The sequence below is a fragment of the Sapajus apella genome, unplaced genomic scaffold, assembly GCF_009761245.1.
Source record: "Sapajus apella isolate SASKATOON/1434 unplaced genomic scaffold, GSC_monkey_1.0 scaffold21, whole genome shotgun sequence".
NCBI classification, from domain to species: Eukaryota; Metazoa; Chordata; class Mammalia; order Primates; family Cebidae; genus Sapajus; species Sapajus apella.
The window spans coordinates 1,279,628-1,302,962 of record NW_022436961.1 but is presented as its reverse complement, the minus strand read 5'-3'; the positions used below and the strand labels follow the sequence as shown (position 1 = coordinate 1,302,962).

Sequence of the window (23,335 nt, the reverse complement as noted above, 5' to 3'; positions counted from 1 at the left end):
CCTGAGTAGCTGGGATTACAGGCACGCGCCACCATGCCCAGCTAATTTTTTGTAGTTTTAGTAGAGACGGGGTTTCACCGTGTTGACCAGGATGGTCTCGATCTCTTGACCTCGTGATCCACCCGCCTCGGCCTCCCAAAGTGCTGGGATTACAGGCCTGAGCCACCACGCCCGGCCTCATTTCTTCTTAAATGTATGTTGCTAGTTTATTTACTTGTAAGTACAAGATCCTCTTTCCCCTAAAGGTCACTGAGCAACTTCTGGAAAGCTGGGCTGGGCAGTCCAAGGTATGCTCAAGTAGAAAGGTATGGGTTAAGAAGTCAGCATGGGGTTTCCTTGACCCTGGCTGGGAGCACTCTGCTCCCATCTTCCTGAAATGCAGGTCCTTTTTCTGCTTTATATGTTATATTTTGTGACAGGGTCTCATTCTGTTGCTTAGGCTGGAGTGCAGTAGCATGATCATAGCTCACTGCAACCTTGACCTCCTGGCTTCAACTAATCCTCCTACCTCAGCCTCACGAGTAGCTGGGACTGCAGGCACCAGCGCTCCCAGCTAATTTTTATATTTTTTTGTAGAGACAGGGTTTCACCATGTTGCCCAGGCCGGTCTCAAACTCTTAGATTAAAGCCATCCATCCGCCTCAGCCTCCCATAGTGCTGGGAATACAGGCATCAGCCACCACACTTGGCTGCAATACAGTTCTTAAAAGTCTTGTTTTTATATCTGATGGGCGATTAATGTACAGAACATATAATGAACTCCTACAACTCAACAATCAAAAAACAACCTGATTTTTGAAATGGGTGAAGGACTTAAATAGACATTTCTTCAAATAAGACATACAAATGGCCAATAAGCACATGAAAAGATGCTCAACATTGCTAACTATTAGGGAAACGCAAACCAAAACCACAATGAGACGCCACTTCTCACCCATTAGGATGGCAACTGCCAAAAACCCAGAAAATAACAAGTGTTGGTAAGGATGCAGAGAAATCGGAACCCTTGTGCACTGCTGGTGGGAACATAAAATGGTGCAGCCCCTTGGAAAATAGAATAATGGTTCCTTAGAAAATCAAAAACAAAGGCAGGGCACTGTGGCTCAAGCCTATAATCCCAGCACTGTGGGAGGCCGAGGCGGGTAGATCACGAGGTCAAGAGATCAAGACCATCCCAGTCAACATGGTGAAACCCATCTCTACTAAAAAAATACAAAAAAAAAAAAAAAATTAGCTGGGTATGGTGGCGCATGCCTGTAGTCCCAGCTACTCGGGAGGCTGAGGCAGGAGAATTGCTTGAACCCAGGAGGTGGAGGTTGCGGTGAGCTGAGATTGCACCACTGCACTCCAGCCTGGGTAACAAGAGTGAAACTCTATCTCAAAAAAAAAAAAGAAAGAAAGAAAATTAAAAACAAAATAACTATGGGTACAAAAAAATAGTAAGAATGAATAAGATCTAGTATTTGCTAACATAACAGGGTGACTGTAGTCAAAAGTAATGTAATTGTACATTTAAAAATAACTAAAAGTATAATTGGATTGTTTGTAACACAGAGGATTAATGCTTGAGGTAATGGACACTCCATTTATAACAATCACCGATGTGATGATTACACATTGCATGCCTATGTCAAAATATCTCACATAACCCATAAATACATACGACTACTATGTACCCACAAAAATTAAAAATTAAAAAATAGAATAACCATCTGATCCAGCAATTTCACTTGTGAGTATATACCCAAGATAACTGAAAGCAGGGACTCAGAGTTATTGGTAAGCCCAAGTTCATAGCAGCAGCCGAAAGGTAGAAGCAACGCAAGAGTCCGTTGACAGGTGAATGGATACACAAAGTGAGGTAAAATACGCACAATAGAATATTATTCAGCCTTGAAAAGGAAAGAAACATGTTGATACGTTACAATACAGATGCACCTTGAGGCTGTTATGCCAAGTGAAATAAGCCAGTCACAAAAGAACAAACACAATATGATCCCACTTATATGAGGTGGCCAGAGTGGTCAAATTCATAGAGACAGAAAGTAGAATAGGGGTTGCCTGTGAGGTACGGGAGAAGGAGCAGTAATTGCTTACTGGGTGCAGCGTTTCAGTTTTGCAGGACAAAGAGTTCTGGAGGTGGGTGGTGGTGAAGGTTATACAACAACATGAAGGCATTTAGTACCATTAAACTGTATGCTTAAAACTGGTGAAGATGGGAAATTTTATGTTATGTGATTTTACCACAGTTGAAAAAATTTAAATGAAATTAGATATTGATTGGGCTTAACAATAAAAAATAAAGTATTGAGTAACAACCAACCCTTTTTAAAGACAGGAAAAGAAAATGTAAGTTTTATTTATTTATTTATTTATTTATTTTTTAAATGGGGTTTTACTATGTTGGTCAGGCTGGTCTTGAACTCCCAACCTCAGGTGATCTGCCCGCCTTGGCCTCCAAAGTGCTTGGATTACAGGCGTGAGCCACTACGCCCGGCCAAATGTAAGTATTATAATTACCAATATTAAAAGGAATAAAAATGCTCTAAAATAAGAGTCATTCAGGCCGGCTGTAGTGGCTCATGCCTGTTATCCCAGCACTTTGGAAGTCGAGGTGGGAGGATCACTTGTGGTCAAGAGTTTGACACCAGCTTGGCCAACATGGCAAAACCCTGTCTGTACTAAAAATATAAAAATTAGCTGGGTGTGGTGGCAGGCGCTTGTAATCCCAGCTACTTGGGAGGCTGAGGCAGGAGAATTGCTTGAATCCACGAGGTGGAGGTTGTAGTGAGCCGTCATCGCGCCACTGCACGCCAGCCTGGATAACAGAGCAAGACTCTGCCTCAAAAAAATTAATAAAAAAAGAATAAAAAATAAAACGGACTCATTGAAATTCAAGACCTCTGCCTAATGTCCTACAGAGAACCTCATGCTCCAGCAGAAAAAAGAGAAAGAATTCACAATGGAGACTATGCTATCATAAAAATTATATTTCAAGACTCTGTAATAAGGGAATGTTGCTGGTATTATGTTTTAAAGAAGCGGCATTGCAAGGTAAAATTGAAGTTTTTGCATACAGACAAAGACTAGAACGGAAAAGGGACAAACGAAATTATTTATTTTGTTAAATTTGATTTATTGTTTTTCTGCCTTAAAATACATCTTTAAAGTTGTTATCATACTTATACAACAAATAAGGAAATAATTAGGGTGCTTATTGCAGAATTCCCAAACTTCTCCCTCTCAGAAAAGGAATTGCTCCAAACCCTCCGAGATTATAATTCCTTATAGGAGAAATATGCATGTGGCATTGGACCCAACTTAAAACTAAAAATCTAAATGAAATTAAAAAAAAAAAAAAAAAAAAAAAAACCCCCCTCTGCCTCGAGACAACGAAGAAATGAAAACTGTTGATGAAAAAAGACTAAACAGCCAGGCGCAGTGGCTCACGCCTGTAATCGCAGCACTTTGGGAGGCTGAGGCAGGTGGATCACTTGAGGTCAGGAGTTCAAGACCAGCCTGACCAACATGAAGAAACCCTATCTCTACTAAAAATACAAAATTAACAGGGCTTGGTGGCGCATGCCTGTAATCCCAGCTACTCGGGAGGCTGAGGCAGGAGAATTGCTTGAACCCAGGAGGCGGAGCTTGCCGTGAGCTGAGATCGTGCCGTTACACTCCAGCCTGGGCAACAAGAGCAAAACTCCATCTCAAAAAAGAAAAAACTACGTATCAAATAATGCTGAGAGGTATGAGCTACATCACAGAGACATGCACAAGAAATCAAGGATGCAATAGTTCCCAAGTGTTGCAAACAGTTCACAAATGTTGCAAGGTCCACTTCCCAGAGTTCACCTCTCATGTGTCATGATACTGAGAAACAGCATTCACTGGAGGTACAGCAAAACTTCTTCTTAGTGTGGCTTGATGTTAATTACGTAGCTAGGCTGTAGTATAAGTCACTCATGTCCTTGGAAGCCAAACACACAGACACGAGAAGCGTGGCCTGATACTGTAACCGTGGGTACTGCCTGATCTGGGCACTAGTGTGGTAACACGTTCACTTCTCCCCCTGTGCTACATCGGAGGATACTCCACCTCCCAATGTACAAGAAAGTCCTCTTTTTCCATCTAGCCATCAGCTTTAGTAGGTGGGGGACTCGGGTAGGAAGCCTTCGCATTCCTTTCCTTGTGGCAAGGAATGCAGAACAAAGATGGTGTCTGCTAACTTTCTGAACATAAAGGAAAATACATTTTAAGATTTTCCTGTGTTCCCAAGTAGTGGCTGTAGAAATAGCCCCGCAGTTCCAAACACACAGACAATTATAAATACCCAAAGAAATACTCTGTCCACCACCATGGCCACGTATTTCCAGTCATCTTCTACCTGAAATGCAAACAAAAATTAGAGCTGGTTTAAAAAAACAAAACCATGAGAAGCATGCTTTGTTTCATCAATAAGCTGCTTCTTTTTCAAAGGAGATTTCTCCGGTACTTTTTAAAGCAAATATTGGCAAGGCAGGCGGATCACCTGGGGTCAGGAGTTTGAGGCCAGCCTGGCCAACATGGTGAAGACTCATCTCTACTAAAAATACAAAAATTAGCCGGGCATAGTGGTGGGCACCTGAAATTCCAGCTACCCAGGAGGCTGAGGCAGGAGAATCACTTGAACCTGGGAAGTGGAGGTTGCAGTGAGCCAAGATCTCGCCACTGCACTCCAGGCTGGGTGGCAGAGTGAGAGATTTCATTTCAAAAAATAAATAAATAAAAATAAAAATAAAGAGAATATTGGTATTACTTTGGTGAATCCGTGTCTCCTGTATAGGACACATAAGAAATTTTTTTTTCTTTTTTTTCTTTTACCTTCAAAGCTACTGCAAATCAGCACATAAGAAATTTTGTTTTGTCTGCAGAGGGCAAATGCACAGCCTCCATGAGTGCCTCAGACAGCAGACGCTCCGGTAAAGCCCTGACTCCGTGGGTCACCAGGGACCTTTCCTAACTGCAAGAGACACTCCTGAGAAGCAGCTACTCAGAGAGCTAGACTCATGCTCTGCAACGCTGGGTAGTCTGGCTCCGTGGCAAGTCTGGGGAATGAGTCTGAGGCAGGGGGTGCCGCTGGGGTTGACGGATGTGGAGTATGATTGAGGAACCCTTTATCAGGAAGAGGCAGTCCTCCAGCCCTCAAAGGGATGCTGGCCGTGGAGAGCTAGTTGTGTTTCTTGCAGTTCCTGACCCTCCAGCCTTCTGCCACTGTCTCCACAGTTGTGTCTTGACAGCCCTAACTGGTAGTGATTAAGTCAAGAGCAGCTGTCTCTTAGATTTAAAAAAAATTTTATTTAGGAACAGGATTTTGCTGTGTTGCCCAGGCTAGAGTGCAGTCGTATGGCTGTGGCTCACTGGAACCTGGAACTCCTAGGCTTAAGCAATCCTCCAGCCTTAGCTTCCCAAGTAGCTGGGACAACAGGCTTGGCACATTTAAAAAAAATTTTTTTGGCTGAGCACGGTGGCTCACGCCTGTAATCCCAGCACTTTGAGAGGCCGAGGTGGGCAGATCACCAGGTCAAGAGATCGAGACCATCCTGGCCAACACACGGCGAAACCCCATCTCTCCTAAAAATACAAAAATTAGCCAGGCGTGGTAGCACACGCCTGTGGTCCCAGCTACTCAGGAGGCTGAGGCGGAAAAATCACTTGAACCCAGGAGGTGGAAGTTGCAGTGAGCTGGGATTGCGCCACTGCACTCCAGTCTGGTGACAGAGCAAGACTGGGTCTCAAAAAATAAATAAATAAATAAATAAAATTTTCTTAAAAAAGGCCTGGCGCGGTGGCTCAAGCCTGTAATCCCAGCACTGTGGGAGGCTGAGGCGGGTGGATCACGAGGTCAAGAGATCGAGACCATCCTGGTCAACACGGTGAAACCCCGTCTCTACTAAAAATACAAAAAATTAGCTGGGCATGGTGACACGTGCCTGTAATCCCAGCTACTCAGGAGGCTGAGGCAGGAGAATTGCCTGAACCCGGGAGGCGGAGGTTGCGGTGAGCCGAGATCGCGCCATTGCACTCCAGCCTGGGTAACAAGAGTGAAACTCCGTCTCAAAAAAAAAAAAATTTTTTTTAAAAAAACAAAAGAAAAAAATTGTTTTTTAGAAACAGGGTCTCAATATGTTGCTCAGGCTGGTCTCAAACTTCTGGCCTTAAAAAAGCCTCCAGCGTTGGTCTCTGAAAGTGCTGGGATTACAGGCATCCACCACCACACCCCGCTAATTTTTGTATTTATTGTAGAGACAAAAATTTTAAATTTTATGAAGCTGTCACCATGAAGGTGAATCTTTCTGGGCTCTCTTGTCCCGTGACACACCTGCATGACAGCCATTCAGAGCGTCTGCCCTCTGCACCAACAGGGCATGGCGGACTTCTCTGTCTCACAGTCTCCTATCACAAGGAGCAATGGCTGCCAGCAGCTGCAGTCCGAGGTCAAACCCAGACACCTGGCCTGAGTTTCAGATGACCTCAGCTAGTCACCCACGTGGTGTGGGAAATTGGCATGATTCTCTTGAGCTCTGTCTTTGGAGGCTGAGGGAGGTGCAGGCTGCTATGGGTAGCAGGAGCAGAGTACGTGAATGCTAAAAATATCCCTGGGGCTCATTTCACCAGCACCTAAATCCCTCTCGAGTAGGAGAAGTGGGACCAGAGCTGCCGGAACGAACGCACTTCCGCCTCTCCCACTTCTCCCAGCACCCCCAGGCTGCACGCTGCTCCAAGCTCATTTCTCCTTCCCTCTGGGGCAGCTTTTCTCTATCTTTTTATTTGCCGTTGTTTCTCGTTCAGGGGTTGTTTGTGTGTGTGTGTGTGTGTGTATGTGTGACAGACAGGGTCCTGCTCTGTCTTCTGCCTCTCAGGCTACAGCCTCGAACTGCTGGGCTCAAGCAATCCTCCCACCTCAGCCTCTTAAATGGCTGGGACTATAGGTGCACACCAACACGTCTGCTAATTTGTTTGTTTGTTGGTAGGATAGGGCCTCCCTATGTTGCCCAGGCTGGGGCTCTTGGTTTCATTAACTGAGGTTGCCCTGAAGGTTTATTTATTTATTTTTATTTTTGAGATGGAGTCTTGCTCTGCTGCTCAGGCTGGAGTGCAGGAGCACAATCGCAGCTCACTGCAACCCCCGCCTCCTGGATTCAGGCGATTCTCCTGCCTCAGCCTCCCAAGTAGCTAGGATTACAGGCCTGTGCCACCACACCTGGCTGATTTTTGTATTTTTAGTAGAGATGGGGTTTCCCCATGTTGGCCATGCTGGTCTCAAACTCCTGACCTCAGGTGATCCGCCCACCTCAGCCTCCGAAAGTGCTGGGATTACAGGCGTGAGCCACTGCGCCTGGCCGTGAATGTTTATTTTAAGCAAATTTTGCTTGAGTTCACATTTCTGGAGGTGGAGATTTGCTCTGGGACTGTTGGCACCTGACCCCACTCCACTGGGAGGTCTGACCCTGTCAGTCCACCCATAACCATATAACAGAGCCAGATTTCGGCAAGGCCGCCTGACCCTCTCAGGAACAAAATTCACACTAACAGTCTGACTGCGTCTCCAGAGTGCCCGAAGGCATGTGGAGGGGACGCACATTTACCTCCTTGGTTGCATTGTGGCTCTTCATATTTTCTGCTATGAAATGAACACTGTTAATCACGTCTTCAACTTCAGGTGAGTGCTCCGAATTTTCCGCCATCCACTGTAACGGCTGATGACTTAATCTTCTCTTGCTGGTGGCAAGCTCGTTTGATTTGTGACAATGGAAGCATTCTTTAAGATGTCTGGGCTCCCCACGGCTCGCAAACTTGTCCTTGGTGGGCCTCCTGGCAAGGCCTCTGGGCACTGCATCAGAGCCTGTGCCCCTTGCCTTGTCCAGAGGCCACCTCATCAGCAGGACCTGGGGCAGGAGCTGCAGGAAAACTGTCTTCACCCACCTGGGCATGGTGTGTGTCATCAGGGTGCGGTAGTGTATGTTCAACACAAACACAGTCACCACGATGGACAGTGTGACAAAGATCATGGTGAACAGCAGGTACTCACCCACCAGTGGGACCACCAGAGAGGTAGATGGAATGGTTTCTGTGATGACCAGCAAAAACACAGTCAGAGAAAGCAGGACTGAAATACAAAGTGTCACTTTTTCACCGCAGTCCGAAGGAAGGTAAAAGACCAACACGGTTAGAAATGAAATAAAGAGACAGGGGATGATCAGATTAATCGTGTAAAACATCGGCAATCTTCTAATGTAGAAAGAATAGGTTATATCTGTGTATATCTCCTCACAACAGTTGTATTTTATGTCATGTTTGTAGCCAGAGGCATCGATAATTTCCCATTCACTGTTTTCCCAAAAATCATGCATATCCACTTTTGATCCAATGATTAGAAGATCAATTTCAGCTTTGTCATACGTCCAGGAACCAAATTTTAGTGAACAGTTTTGATGATCAAAAGGGAAAAAGGTGATATCCATAGGACAGGAACTCTTAAAAATAGCTGGTGGAGTCCAGGTTATCGTGCCATTGTATTTAAGAAGAGCTTTCGTCTTGCCTTCAACTTGGAAGTCACCAACAGCACTGCAAAGTAAGTCAGACACCATTAGTAACACTCCCTTTGCTATGGGCCAGAATACACCAACAGCAGCTTTGGAAAGAGACTACAGTGGTCAGAGACCCGTACTTGTTATAGAGAACAATGTCGGGCTTCCAAATCTTATCTGCAGGAACGCGAAGAGTCTCAATGCCGTCGTATTCCGTTGGATCCCAGCGCAATTTATAATCATTCCAGATCTAAAATAAATAGAAATCGACTTTTAAAATTTCTTAAAAACTTTCTTGTCAGGCCCGTTGGCTTACACCTGTAATCTCAGCACTTTGGGAGGCCGAAGTGGGCAGATCACTTGCGGTCAGGAGTTCAAGACCAGCCTGGTCAACACAGTGAAAGCCCACCTCTACTAAAAATACAAAAATTAGCCGGCGGTGGTGGCACATGCCTGAAATATCAGTTACTTGGGAGATTGAGGCAGGAGTATCGTTTGAACCTGGGAGGTGGAGTTTGCAGTGAGCTGAGATTGCACGACTATATTCAGGCTGGTTGACAGAGTGAGACTCTGTCTGGAAAAAAAAATTAGTTTCTTAATAACTTTCTTCCAATGATAATTTTATGATGGTTCAACAGCTGTTTCTGAAAAAGAAAAATACGCCTGTAATCCTGGCACTTTGGGAGCCCAAGGTGGGGAGGATCACGAGGTCAGGAGATCGAGACCAGCCTGGCTAACATGGTGAAACCCTGTCTCAATTAAAAATACAAAAAATTAGCTGGGTGTGGTGGCACTCCCCTGTAGTCCCAGCTACTCAGGAGGCTGAGGCAGGAGAATCACTTGAACCCGGGAGGTGGAGGTTGCAGTGAGCCGAGATTGTGCCACTGTACTCCAGCCTGGATGACAGAGTAAGACTTCATCAAAAAAAAAAAAAAAAGAAAGAAAAAAAAATACATTTATCTTTTTTTTTTCTTTTGTATTTTTAGTAGAAAAGGGGTTTCACCATGTTGGCCAGGATGGTCTCGATCTCTTGACCTTGTGATCTGCCCGCCTCAGCCTCCCATAGTGCTGGGATTATAGGCGTGAGCCACTGAGCCTTGCCAAAAATACATTATTATTTGAAGAATGTATTGGTTTCTATCAAACTCTGGACAATTATATCCGTGGGGAAAAGGGAGCTAAATAGCTGAGCTGTTAATTATTTTATTCCCTCATTTTTTTTTATGTCTCTATTATTAAACACAATTACAGGCATACCCAGTTTTAGACTGCATTCTAGCCCGGGCAATAAAGCAACACCCCTGTTCTCTCTCCCTCTTCCTCTTTCTTCCTTTCCTGTATTCTTTTTCTTTTTTTTTTTTTTTTAATTCTTTTTCTTCCTTTCAAAAAAAAAAAAAAAATAGCTGAGCTGATTTGGGCAAATATTTCATTAGATGCTTATCTATTGATTATTAGCTCATCAAAGTTTTTGGCTCAACTTCCATATTCCATGAGCCATACTCACACTGGAGTGACAACCCATTTCTAATATCAAAAAGCTCAAGGGTATGATGGTAAGTTTTGTCTTGTTTTTTTTGTTTTTTTTTTTTTTTTTTGAGACGGAGTTTCGCTCTTGTTACCCAGGCTGGAGTGCAATGGCGAAATCTCGGCTCACCGCAACCTCCGCCTCCTGGGTTCAGGCAATTCTCCAGCCTTAGCCTCCCGAGTAGCTGGGATTACAGGCATGCGCTCCCATGCCCAGCTAATTTTTTGTAGTTTTAGTAGAGACGGGGTTTCACTGTGTTAACCAGGATGGTCTCGATCTCTTGACCTCATGATCCACCCGCCTCGGCCTCCCAAAGTGCTGGGATTACAGGCGTGAGCCACCGCGCCCGGCCTTGTCTTGTTTTTTAACAAAATCTGCATAAAAGATTAAGACTTCCTTTCTTTCCTTTTTTTTTAATTTTCAAGACAGAGCCATGCTCTGTCACCCAGGCTTGACTGCCGTGGCGTAATCTCGGGTCACTGCAACCTCCGCCTCCCAGATTCAAGAGATTCTCTGGCCTCAGCCTCCTGAGTAGCTGGGATTACAGGCACCCACCACCACACCTGGCTAATTTTGTATTTTTACTGGAGACGGGACTTCACCATGTTGCCCAGGCTGGTCTTGAACTCCTGACCTCTGGTGATCCACCTGCCTCAGCCTCTCAAAGTGCTGGGATTACAGGCGTAAGCCACTGCACCTGGTCAAGACTTTCTTAAGGAAGAAAGGGTAGAACTGATAACACCAGCTGCTGGGAGTCTCACATACATTTTGCTATGCTCAGCTACTGACTTCTCCAAGCCTGGTCAAGCAGGGATCAAAGAGCAGGCACACCTCAAACCCTGGAGCTCAAGTTACAGATAAAAATGGGAGATCTGAGAGCAGCAACCAGGAAGAATGGAAATCTCTATGTCAGAGGGATCTCTGTCACTAGGTGTCTGCACCTGTGAAGCGTGCATCAAGTCAGCTATTACCAGAGCTGAACTTTAGGCTTTGGAGATGACCTAGTGGATAATATGTTATATTCTATAACCAGGAGGAGATGGAGCGAGGTAGTACTTATGGGTTTGGTTTTGTTTGGTTTTGTTTTGTTTCCTGCAGGGCAGTGCTGAAGTAAGAGCTTATGGGTTTTATCCATTGGACATCGTTAAGCTGACACATGATATAGGCACATACATGACGCAGCCACAAATTGGTTTCCATGATCTGGTTTACTTCATCCTGGGAAGAAGAAATAATATGTTTAGCCTCAAATGTGCTTGCCATAGAGATCTTAGAGCAGAAATGACAACTAAAAAGAACCAAATCTGACTTATTCATGCCAATGGAAGAAGACTGAAAGGCAATGTCTGAAAAGCATCCAGCATGCAACCAGAAGGGCAGCATTTCCACATCTCCCCAGCCCTTAAACGTGGCTTTAAACTCTTTCAGAGATGATTTAAGTCTCACCTCTTCTGTGAAGTGCTTTTGATTTCTGCAGCCTATACAGGTTTCTAGTTCCATGAAAGGAAGGAAGGAAAAGAAGAGCGACAGCAGGAAAGAGGGAGGGAGATGTTGCAGACGGTGGTGGGGATTCCAACCCGGCTTAGTGTTTTTACCTGTTTCCTAAATTCCTCCCATCCTCATGCCTCAGGGCTCTCCAGGCTCTGAGTCCTGAAAGCCTGCCACGGGAACCTACCTTAAGATGTCAGCCTCCGCAGGGCGCAGTAGCTCACACCTGTAATCCCAGCACTTTGGGAAGCCGAGGTGGGTGGATCACCTGAGGTCAGGAGTTCGAGACCAGCCTGGCCAACATGGTGAAATCCCGTCTCTACTAAAAATACAAAAAAATAGGGGGCCCGGTGCAGTGGCTCATGCCTATAATCCCAGCACTTTGGGAGGCCGAGGCGGGCAGGTCACAAGGTCAAGAGATCGACACCATCCTGGCCAACATGGTGAAATCCCGGCTCTACTAAAAAATACAAAAATTAGTTGGGCGTCGTGGCTCATGCCTGTAGTCCCAGCTACTTGGGAGGCTGAGGCAGGAGAATCACTTGAACCTGGGAGGCAGAGGTTGCAGTGAGTTAAGATTGCACCGCTGCACTGCAGCCTGGCAACAGAGCGAGACTCCATCTCAACAACAACAATAAAAATTAGCTGGGTGTGGTGGTTGGTGCCTGTAATCCCAGCTACTAAGGAGGCTGAGGCAGGAGAATCAGTCAAACGCTAGGCAGAGGTTGCAGTGAGCCAAGATCACACCATTGCACTCCAGCCTGGGCCACAGAGCGAGACTCCGTCTCAAATTTAAAAAAAATACGTGGCTGGGCGCGGTGGCTCAAGCCTGTAATCCCAGCACTTTGGGAGGCCGAGGCGGGTGGATCACGAGGTCAAGAGATCGAGACCATCCTGGTCAACATGGTGAAACCCCGTCTCTACTAAAAATACAAAAAATTAGCTGGGCATGGTGGTGCGTGCCTGTAATCCCAGCTACTCAGGAGGCTGAGGCAGGAGAATTGCCTGAACCCAGGAGGCGGAGGTTGCGGTGAGCCGAGATCGCTCCATTGCACTCCAGCCTGGGTAACAAGAGTGAAACTCCGTCTCAAAAAAAAAAAAAAAAATACATCAGCCTTGGCCACCATGGAGTTTCCTGCTGGCAGCTGCTACTCACCCACTACCACTACCCCCACCCAAGTCACCACTTTGATCATTCACTACACAAATACGTATTTAGTAACCACTATGTGCTCTATAAATATTGGGATGTCCTGACTTCATGTGTCTCAGCTGTCAGATGGGAGACATAAAATTACTAATAGATCTATACTATAACATAAGATAGTAATAAGGCCTATAAAGACAAATAAAGATGGATGGAACGGTCCATGTGTGGGGACACACACACACTCAGGCACACTCACACTCATGCACACATGTACAATCACACATTCACACACACCCATCTACACTTATACACAATCACACACTAATGCACACACGCACAATCACACATTCATAAGCACACACTCATACACAAGTTCACACTCATTCACACCCACCCACACACATACACACTCGTGCACACTCATGCATAACCACACTCACACATGCACACATTCATATACACTGTTCTACACACTTATGTGCACACACCTCATGAATCATCACATATTCATACACACACACACACACACACACATGCAGTCACCCACTCACATGAACACTCATGCACACACAGTCACACTCGTCCACATATGCAGTCACACAATCATGCAAACACGAATGCACACTCACACACACTCATACATACATTCGTGCATACACTCACACAGTCACACACACACTCATGCACACACACACTCATGCACACTCATGCACATAATCTCAGACACACACACATCTATTTTAGACGGGGTGGGCAAAGAAGGCTTCTCTGAGGAGGTAATGTTTAAGCAGATACTTAAATGACCAGAAGACAGTCAGGGCTGTGTGGAGGAAGAGCATTCCAGGTGACATCCCAAATGGAATGAGTTCCTAAGCTACCACCTCTCAGTGGGAGAACTACCAAAGACACAGTTGGCACCTTGAGTAGCCTTGCGGGCGGCAGCCTGGGGGCTGTGGGAATGTCCCCAGTGTCCAGCAGTAGAGTCGCAAGTCTTCCTCAGCCAACCTTGCTTCCCAAGACACTCACGCACCCTCCAGAGTAAATGAGCTCTGTGATGGTGGCCGAGGGAGCCGTGGCCAGGCTCAGACACCAGGCTGCCCTGGGCCATGTGGCTGCCCTGCTTTCACTTCTCCCCTACTCCATCCCCACTGCTGCCCCTCCTGGAAAACTCTAAACAGTAATCGTGCCAGGCTTCCTCTTTCAAATGGGCCTGTGATAAGACAGGCCTGTGACAAGGCAGGTTAAGCCCCAAGAATGGGCCTGTGACAAGACAGGGTAAGCCCTAGGGTTTGAAAGGCCAGCAAAGGAATTACAATATGGGTTCCTGTGAGTCCCGGGAAGCAAAGAAATGATCTGTACTTATCCACTGGTTCACCAATTCATGGCTTTACAATTACACAAGCCCACGGTCAGTGCCTTCTGGTGATGAAAGTCCCCTTATAATCTGCAGAGTCCAGCAGGGGCCGTGTCCATAAATCCACTCACTGTTGGTCAGGAATGGACTAGCCCTGCAGTCTCGGTTCCAGGAAGGCCTCCAAGGTGACTGACACAAGTCCCAGCTGCCTCCAAAGCCTGCTTTCTCTCTGAATGAACACACTGTGTTCAGAGAGCTGAGATCAGTTGGCAAGAGCCAACTCCACAGCCTCACCTCCACAAGCTGGGAGAAGCTCCAGGTGGTATGGACATGGCCCATGGGGGTATGGACACCTTCAGAGATGTCAGCTGACCCTATGGAGCAGGACCTGTCTGGCAAGTCGTACTCTCTCTCCATGCAATTCCAGCTCCCACCAATGGGCACGGCACTGCTATGAGACATCCCTACTGGAGGAGTCCAAAGACCCACAGCATCAACCCCATTCCTGGCGACATCACCCTGCACCTCCTTCTTGGGAAAATCAATTCATTGACACAGCAGCTGCATCAAAGGCTTTGACTTATGATTTCAAATGGAATCATTGCTGGAGCAGCAGCAGACTCAGAGACTCAGATCGGAAAGGCCAAGTGGGCTGCATTGCACCAAGGCTTTATCTTTGTCATTTCAGATACGCCAGGCCAGCACAAACACTGGGCAGGGCCTTTGTCCTGGATCTCCCCAAGGCGCACTTGACCTTGCTCCTGCACTGAAAAGAAACAGAAAACTTTCTGGCCAAGGTCATTTTGCATGGCATAAACACAATTCCAGGTAAAGCCTTGGTGCTCCAGGGCTAAGCTAGGGATCAGACAGAGGACCCCAAGGCCTTACAGAAGGGAGGAGGCGACAGAGCGTCCTGGCTGTGCCACTTCTCTCGGCCACCCCATGTTCACCTGACAACACACAGCTATTGCACTCCTGGGCGTTTATCCCAGAGACATGGAGGTTTACATTTACACTAAAACCTGTACGTAGATGTTCATAGCAGCTGTATTTGTAATCAACCAAAAACTAGAATCAGCTCAAATGTCCTTCAACAAGCTAATAAACAAGCAACATGGGCCAGGTGAGGTGGCTCACACCTATAATCCCAACACTTTGGAGGCTGAGGCTGGCAGATCACCTGAGGTCAGAAGTTCAAGACCAGCCTGGCCAACATGGTGAAACCCCATCTCTATTACAAATACAAAAATGAACCAGGCATAGTGGGGCATGCCTGCAATCCCAGCTACTTGGGAGTCTGAGACAGGAGAATCACTTGAACCTGGGAGGTGTGGGTTGCAGTGAGCCGAGATCACACCACTGCACTCCAGCCTGGGCAACAGAGTAAGACTCCATCTCAAAAAAAAAAAAAAAAAAAAAAACCCAAAAACCAAAACACTCAGCAACCAGAAGGAATGAACTACTGATAACACTTAATGACTCAGAGGAATCTCTAAGGGATGGTGCTGAGGGAAAAACCCAGTCCCTCAAGTTTACCTACTTTATGATTCCGGTTACGTATACCATTGTTGAAACGACAAAATTTCAGAAATGGAGGGCACATTAGTGGGGGAAACAGGCAGAGTCTACAAAATATCCCTCTGTTATTTCTTACGACTGCATGTCATTCTATAATGATCTCAAGAAATAAAAATTCAGTTTTAAAATCCTGCAGTTCCAAGTCTCTTTTACAGCTGGAGATAGTCAATGAGATGGAAAGCAACAGCTCTTGCAGAAATCACAGAAGTCTAGGACGTACACTTTGCCCTTTTTCTCCCTTCCTTCTATTTCTTGCCAAGAATGTGAATGTGAGGATGGGAATACAGTAGTTATCTTGAACCATGAGGCAACACCAAGAGAAGAAGCCTCCTGCAAAGAGTGGTAAAATAGAAAGAAGGAAGGAACCCAGGGCACTGTTGCCGCGTCCAGTTTATGCCTTTAGAATCACAGTCCATGGGAGTGACATCCCCCGGAGCTGTGCAGTGTGTAACCTGGGCAAGTGAACATAGATGTGCAATCACTAACACCATGAAACTGACCCATGTTAATCTCCTGGACTGTTAACCTTCAGATTTCTGTTGCGTAAGTAAGGAATAAACTTGTTTTGTAAAGGTTGTAGGTTTTCTTTTAATCTCTGATACTAGCAACCAAATGTAAATGTCAAAATCTGCATTTACCAGCCCTCCCAAGCCCCAACTTCAGAATAAGCTCCCACAAGGGCGTGTCCAGCAGGGTTGTGGAGTGATGCCATGCAGTGAGGTGTCCCTCACAGATTTCAGAGCAAACTCAGTTCAGCTCTCCATTCACAACAACCCAGTCCGCTGCAAGAACTGCTTGCAGCCTAGCAGGAGACCAGGAACCAGGACAAAGCTACTGGGCTTGGGAAGGGGATCAGAACGGGCACTAAATAAACACTCACTAAAGGATGGGAGAGCACATCCAGGTGAGGGGAAACATCTGGCTTTATTTTTTTTCAGCCAGTGCATGCACATTTCCAGCCTGGGTCACAGACAGAGGACCGGGCCAGGGTCCTCTGCATCCCCTGGGAAGGATGGACTGGAGAAGGCAGTGGGGCTTGACTCATGCCTGTCATGAGGGTCTTTCCCCAGGTGTACCCAGAAGGGCCACTGCTGCCTCATCCACAGAGCAAAGTCTGGGAGGAAGGAGACCCCTTCGCCATCCATGGCTGTGGCTGACTTGATGAGCAGGGCTCTCCCTCCGTGTGCTGTGGTCTCAGGAACGCTCTGGTGCCCCTCTCTGGAGACACTTCAGACCTCCTTTACTTCTAAGCCTGCATCTTCCTGGAATTTGGTTTGAGCCCTGGAGCCCAGACCTTGCTGTACCCAAGAGTATGGGCCTCGCCACCTCCTCTCCCTGCAATGGGGGAGCACAGATTATCCAAAAGAACGAGCTCCGGTCCTACTTGCCCTTGAACATGGTAGCAAGGAATTAAATTAAATCCTCAAATTCCCATCTTCTTTTTTTTCCAAGGCTGAATGGAATTGCATTTCTTTTGTTCTCATATAACATAGAATGCTAAAACAATTCTTTCTTCTTCTTTTTTCCTGCTCTGTCACCCAGGCTGGAGTGCAGTGGTGCAATCTCGGCTCACTGCAGCCTTGACCTCCTGGGCTCAAGCAATCCTCCCACCTCAGCCTCCCTAGTAGCAGGGACTATAGGCGTGTGCCACCACACCTAGCTAATTTTTGCATTTTTGTAGAAACAGGATCTTGCTGTGTTGCTCAGGCTGGTCTCAAACTCTTGAGATCAAGGGATCTGCCTGCCTCAGCCTCCCAAAGTGCTGGGATTACAGGCATGAGCCACTGCTCTCGGCCTTAAAGCAATTTTAACTGTGGAGTGAAAATGACATGAGCTTTGGTGTTAAATCTCAATTTTACCATTTTGTAGTTGAACGACCCTGGGACAGTCACTTAACCAAGCTTCCGTTTCCTCAGCAGTGAGATGAAGATGTTGGCCACACAGTGTAAACAGGTGTCCAGTGCATAATGGGTGCCCCATGAAGTTAGCTCCCTTTCACTCCCTTGCAACTCTGTTTCATAAACGGGCTCTGAAAGCACTTCCAGGAAAAGCACTGCCTCAACACAGACAGTTGCAACATCGGTGGGAAAAGTGCCTCCCTCCCAAATGAGGATGGCTTTGAAGGGCCAGATCTTGTGTAGATTTGAGTTTATCTGTATTTCTAAAATTCCTTCATTTACGATGTGCAAAAGTACAACAATACTGGGGAAAGCTGTGATCAGAGAGCACTCACCACGTTGGCTAGCTGGGTGATGGCCACTTCAAAGTGCACCGTGACGGGGTCGGAAACATTTTCCACGGGCCTGATGAACCGGTTGTAATGAGAAAACAGTTTGTGGAAAAGCCTCTCCTCAGTTGCACAGCCTGCACAGCCTGAGAGGCCAAACAGAGGGGAGAGTCAGAGCCAGCCAGGCCACTGGCCACTGGCCACTGCAAAGAATCTGGGCAATTCTTCCCAGGCCCTGTCGGGAGTGGACATTCCAGCCCATGACCGCACAATGGTGCCTTCCCCACCTGTGCGTGCTCCACCAGCACCCATCTCACCCCACCCTCTGTGCCCCGGCTGTTCACCTTTACCATAAAAACAGCAATGCCTGCATTTCAAGACTAGAGCAATATCAAAGCAAATGATGTTGGTCAGAGCATTTCTTCAAGTCTAAGGCACTGCAGATATAAAGGAGTAGACACAAGGCTTGGAATCTTTGTTTATGTAGCTAAAGTAACTCAGTCTTACTGAGGGCACTAGACTCTTTCCAGTAATTAAGGAAAATCCTGTCCTTTCTTGTCTAAAATACTGATCCAACTAACATCTGTGTCTACGCCAGCAAGATGCTTAGCTGGGGAGTCTGCAACAAGCAAACTGAAATAACTAGTAATTTCATGATGGTCCTGGCAAGTCAAGTTCTTTTAAAAAGCCAGCTTTGAGGACATGAACAGACACTTCTCAAAAGAAGACATTTATGTGGCCAACAAACATGAAAAAAAGCTCAACATCACTGGTCACTAGAGGAATGCAAATCAAAACCACAATGAGATGCCATCTCACGCCAGTCAGAATGGCAATTATTAAAAAGTCAAAAAATAACAGATACTGGTGACGCTGTGGAGAAATAGGTACACTTCTACACTGGAGTGTAAATTAGTTCAACCATTGTGGGAGACAATGTGGAGAGTCCTCAAAGACCTAGAACCTGAAATACCATTTGACCCAGCAATCCCACTACAGGGTATATACCCAAAGGAATATAAATCATTCTATTGTAAAGATACATGCACATGAATGTTCACTGCAGCACTATTCACCATAGCAAAGACATGGAATCAACCCAAATGCCCATCAATAATAGACTGGATAAAGAAAATGTGGTGTATATAAACCCCATGGAATACTATGCGGCCATAAAAAGGAACAAGATCATGTGTTTTGCAGGGACATGGGTGGAGCTCAAAGCTGTTATCCTCAACAAACTAACACAGGAACAAAAAAACAAACACTGCACGTTCTCACTTAAAAGGGGGAGCTGAACAATGAGAACAACGGACATAGGGAAGGGAACAACACACACTGGGGCCTGAGGGGTCAAGCGAGGAAGAGCATTAGGAAAAATAGCTAATGCATGCTGGGCTTAATACCTAGGTGATGGGTTGATAGGTGCAGCAAACCACCATGGCACACATTTACCTATGTAACAAACCTGCACATCCTGCACATACACCCCAGCACTTAAAATAAAATAAAAATCAACTTTGAAATTCAGTTATTTTGGAGATTTCTGAGAATGCAAGGTTTTTAAGGCAAATTTACCTGACACGTTTTTTAAAAATGGAACATGGTTCTTAAATAATAGCGTATTCATTCACTAAATTCTAGACAATAGTTTTATACATATCTCTTTGTTTTCCAAGAAAATCTTAAAAGTGGGGTTACTCGTCCTCATTTGACATAATTCATTTCATTACTACCTCCTCTGCATTTTCCCTCACAGAATTCAAATTTTATACCTAACATAGGATTCCACTAATTTATCAAAGGGATTTATACATTGAAAGAAAAAAATGGAAAGGGATTGAAAAGCTCAGGCAAAATGAATGAAAAGCTCTCTGTTCAATTACTAAATGCTAAGAGTTGCCTGACGAGTGCCTTTAGAAACACTGAAACACTAGGGTTTTAGCAGGAAGGACAAATTTAAGGTAAAACATCATTCTTGCCATCATAATTAATCATGGTAAACATATCTCTCCATGACAGACAACAAATAATCCTCCTCATTACCCATCGTCTTCCTCCTTGAGACATTTTATAGCAGATAAACCCTCCGTCAGCCTTGAAAAGCAACTCCCCTGTAAACCTAACAGCATAGAAATGATTTTGTTCAGCAGAACAGCAGTTGTCAGTTTCTAAGTTGTAACTTTTAAAATGAATTATCTTACTCTTGAGACACGTTTCAGCATAGTAATGTGACATGTTTCCCGAAACGAACGTGATTACCTAGAAAATGGAAGGGTTCATTGACTGAATAATAACATCAGCTGACAAATTATCACTTTGAAAAAATATTAAACATGACTATAAATAAATAGATTCAATACAGCCACAGCAGAGATGATAGAAAACTGTATCATTCTTCTTATTATTCTTTGTTAATAAACTTATTAGGAATAATAAACTTATTATTCTTATTAATAATAATTAATTCTTATTATACTTTAATTCTTCTTATGCTTTATTCTTTCATTCTTCTTATTATACTTTAATTGGGAAAATAAAATAAAATATGGCTTACACTATGTTTCATGGTCCTCTCCTCCCCACCCTACCCCTCAGATTTCATCTTTTGTGTTACACCTGAAAACAAATAGATTAATTAGCAGTTGTAGCAGTGGTGGCTCCTATGCAGACCATAGAATCTTTTATTAATATATCTTCTCAAGCACAACTAGAAAATAGAGTAAATTCATGTAGCTACAAAGGAAACAGATAAGCAGAAATCAAACCTACCTTTAAAGAAAGGTGTGAACACACACAGCCAGAGACACAAGCCCCCGTGAAGGAACCCCTGCCCTTTGCTGGTCGGCATAGTTAAAACACACTTGAATTCCTTTTTGCTAGGCAAAGGATTGTGGAAAACAAAGAGCTATCAGCCACACGCATCCAACCTTGACATCATCAGAAGCCCACTGCAATCTGCGTGTGTCTTCTGAGAAACCAAAACAACCCCATGACTTCACACAGTTATTCCCAGTATCAGAGACTGAGGCAGACATGAAGGGCGAATAAAAAGGATGCGATCTGATGTCAGATGAGTCATCACATTTCCTAGCAGCCTAGATGTGGCTTCATGCAAGAAAGGTAAAGAAAAGCAGAGAGGAAATGCTGAGGCAGACAGGACCCCTGGAGGACGAACACCTGTGAGTGGCTGAGACCTTTCTGTGGTGCAATCTCAACTGTAATCAGAGGGATTCACTGAGCTCCAATTACAGGTAAAGCTCACGCTAGGTCCCAACAAATTTGTTCTGACTCGTGAGTTCTCCAGTTGATCAAAGCTTAACCATGTTAGAAAACTTTCTAAAATATGAATCCTCATTTCTGTCTTAATGAATGCAGCTTAGAGAGAACAGAAGTTTGTTTTTGTTTTTGTTTCTGACTCCAGGGATTCCAGTGCCTTGTATTTCTGAGTTTCTGAGTTCAGTGCTCATCCAGGACTAGAGACTAGATGTCAGAGAATGAGAGGAATGGATACATCTGGATATTTTCACATTTATTTAAATATTCTTATTGTAAAGCATGGTGGATCATGCCTGTAATCCCAGTACTTTGGGAGGCCAAGGCAAGAGGATCTCTTAAGGCCAGGAGTTCAAGACCAGCTTGGGCAACATAGGGAGACCTCGTCTCTACAAAAAATAGAAAATTAGCTGAGGCATGCTGGTGCACGCCTGTGGCCCCAGCTACTTGGGAGGCTGAGGTGGGAGGATCACTTGAACCTAGTAGGTTTAGTGCAGTGATCTGAGATCACGCCACTGCACTCCAGCCTGGGAGACAAGAGGCAAGATCCTGTCTCAAAAGTAAATCAATGTGCTGGGCTTAGTGGTTCATGCCTGTAATCCCAGCACTTTGGGAGCTGAGGCAGATGGATCACTTGAGGGCAGGAGTTCGAGACCAGCCTGGGCAATATGGCAAAACCCCATCTCTACTAAAAATACAGAAATTATCAGGGCATAATGGTGTGCACCTGTAGTCCCAGCTGCCCAGGAAGCTGAGGCAGGAGAATCATTTGAGCCTGAGAGACAGAGGCTGTAGTGAGCTGAGATGGCATCACTTCACTCCAACCTGGGTGGCAGAGTAAGACCCTGTCTCAAAAATAAATAAATAAATAAACATCCTTGTTAAACTGGTTTTCTTATAATTTTCCTCTTTTCTGTATAAGTTTAATGTCAGTGGGTTTCTAATTAATTGAGCCTCTGACCAGATCGGTATTGGTTAAAGAGGAATTAGAACTGAAGAAAGACCTGGTAGCCATTTTTAAAAGGAACTAGAAAGAAGCAGCAGATCTTAACTTTTTCATGTCCATGAGTCAGATTGAACCTATGGATCCTTGGACGTGGTGGCTCACAACTGTAATCCCAGCACTTTGGGAGGCCGAGGTCAGGAGTTTAAGACCAGCCTGGCCAACATGGTAAAACCCCATCTCTACTAAAAATACAAAAAAATTAGCTGGGTGTGGTGGTGCGCACCTGTAGTCCCAGCTACTCAGGAGGCTGAGGCAGGAGAATCACTTGAACCTAGGAGGCGGAGGTTGCAGTGAGTCGAGATCACGCCACTGTATTCCAGCCTGGGCGACAGAGTGAGACTCCATCTCAAAGAAAGAAAGAAAGAAAGAAAGAAACTATGGATCCTATACCTCCCCATATACATATGCAGATTAAACAGAATTTTGCATATGACTTCTGGGAACTCACAGATCCATAAAAAACCAACGCTGGGTGGAGGGTAACCATAGTTGGTTTCATAGTTTCCCCCACTATCTGTCCCCAGTCCCTTTATATCATCCCTTTTAAAAAGTTATCTATTCTTGGCTGGGTGTGGTGGTGCCTGCCTGTAGTACCAGTTACTTGGGAGGCTAAGGTGAGAGGATCCCGTGAGCCCAGGAGATCAAGCCTGCAGTGAGCTGTGATTTCACCACTGTACTCCAGCCTGGGCAACACAGTGAGATGAGAGCCTGCCTTGAAAAAATAATAAATAAATAAGAAATACATTCTAGGCCGGGTGCGGTGGCTCACGCCTGTAATCCCAGCACTTTGGGAGGCCGAGGCGGGTGGATCACGAGGTCAAGAGATCGAGACCATCCTGGTCAACATGGTGAAACCCGTCTCTACTAAAAAAATACAAAAAATGAGCTGGGCATGGTGGCACGTGCTTGTAATCCCAGCTACTCAGGAGGCTGAGGCAGGAGAATTGCCAGAACCCAGAAGGCGGAGGTTGCGGTGAGCCGAGATCGCGCCATTGCACTCCAGCCTGGGTACCAAGAGCGAAACTCCGTCTCAAAAAAAAAAAAAAAAAAAAGAAAGACATTCTAAAGAGCTAATGTGTTAGGAAATGGATAGGCTTCAGAGTATAATTGTTGGGTTTCTTTTTGTTTTATTCATAGACGCTCATTTCAATTTGGAGGTTT

The 23,335-nt window shown here is 45.3% G+C and overlaps 1 protein-coding gene across 2 annotated transcripts; it reads right to left on the bottom strand.

Annotated features, from left to right (window-relative positions):
* Positions 1 to 3,710: 3,710 nt before the first annotated feature.
* Positions 3,711 to 21,391, bottom strand: CHRNA6 (cholinergic receptor nicotinic alpha 6 subunit). 2 transcript variants are annotated; one of them, XM_032288050.1, is made up of 6 exons: positions 20,665 to 21,391; positions 17,899 to 18,038; positions 11,269 to 11,313; positions 8,711 to 8,820; positions 7,629 to 8,607; positions 3,711 to 4,387 (listed from the first exon to the last, which is right to left on the bottom strand). In XM_032288050.1, exons 1-6 carry the CDS (start codon positions 20,741 to 20,743, stop codon positions 4,256 to 4,258), a joined length of 1,485 nt encoding a protein of 494 aa, XP_032143941.1. In that variant the 5' UTR covers positions 20,744 to 21,391; the 3' UTR covers positions 3,711 to 4,255. The 2 variants fall into 2 exon arrangements, with proteins under 2 accessions (XP_032143941.1, XP_032143940.1); XM_032288049.1 differs by lacking the exons at positions 17,899 to 18,038; positions 20,665 to 21,391 and having other exon boundaries at positions 11,269 to 11,847.
* Positions 21,392 to 23,335: the final 1,944 nt, after the last annotated feature.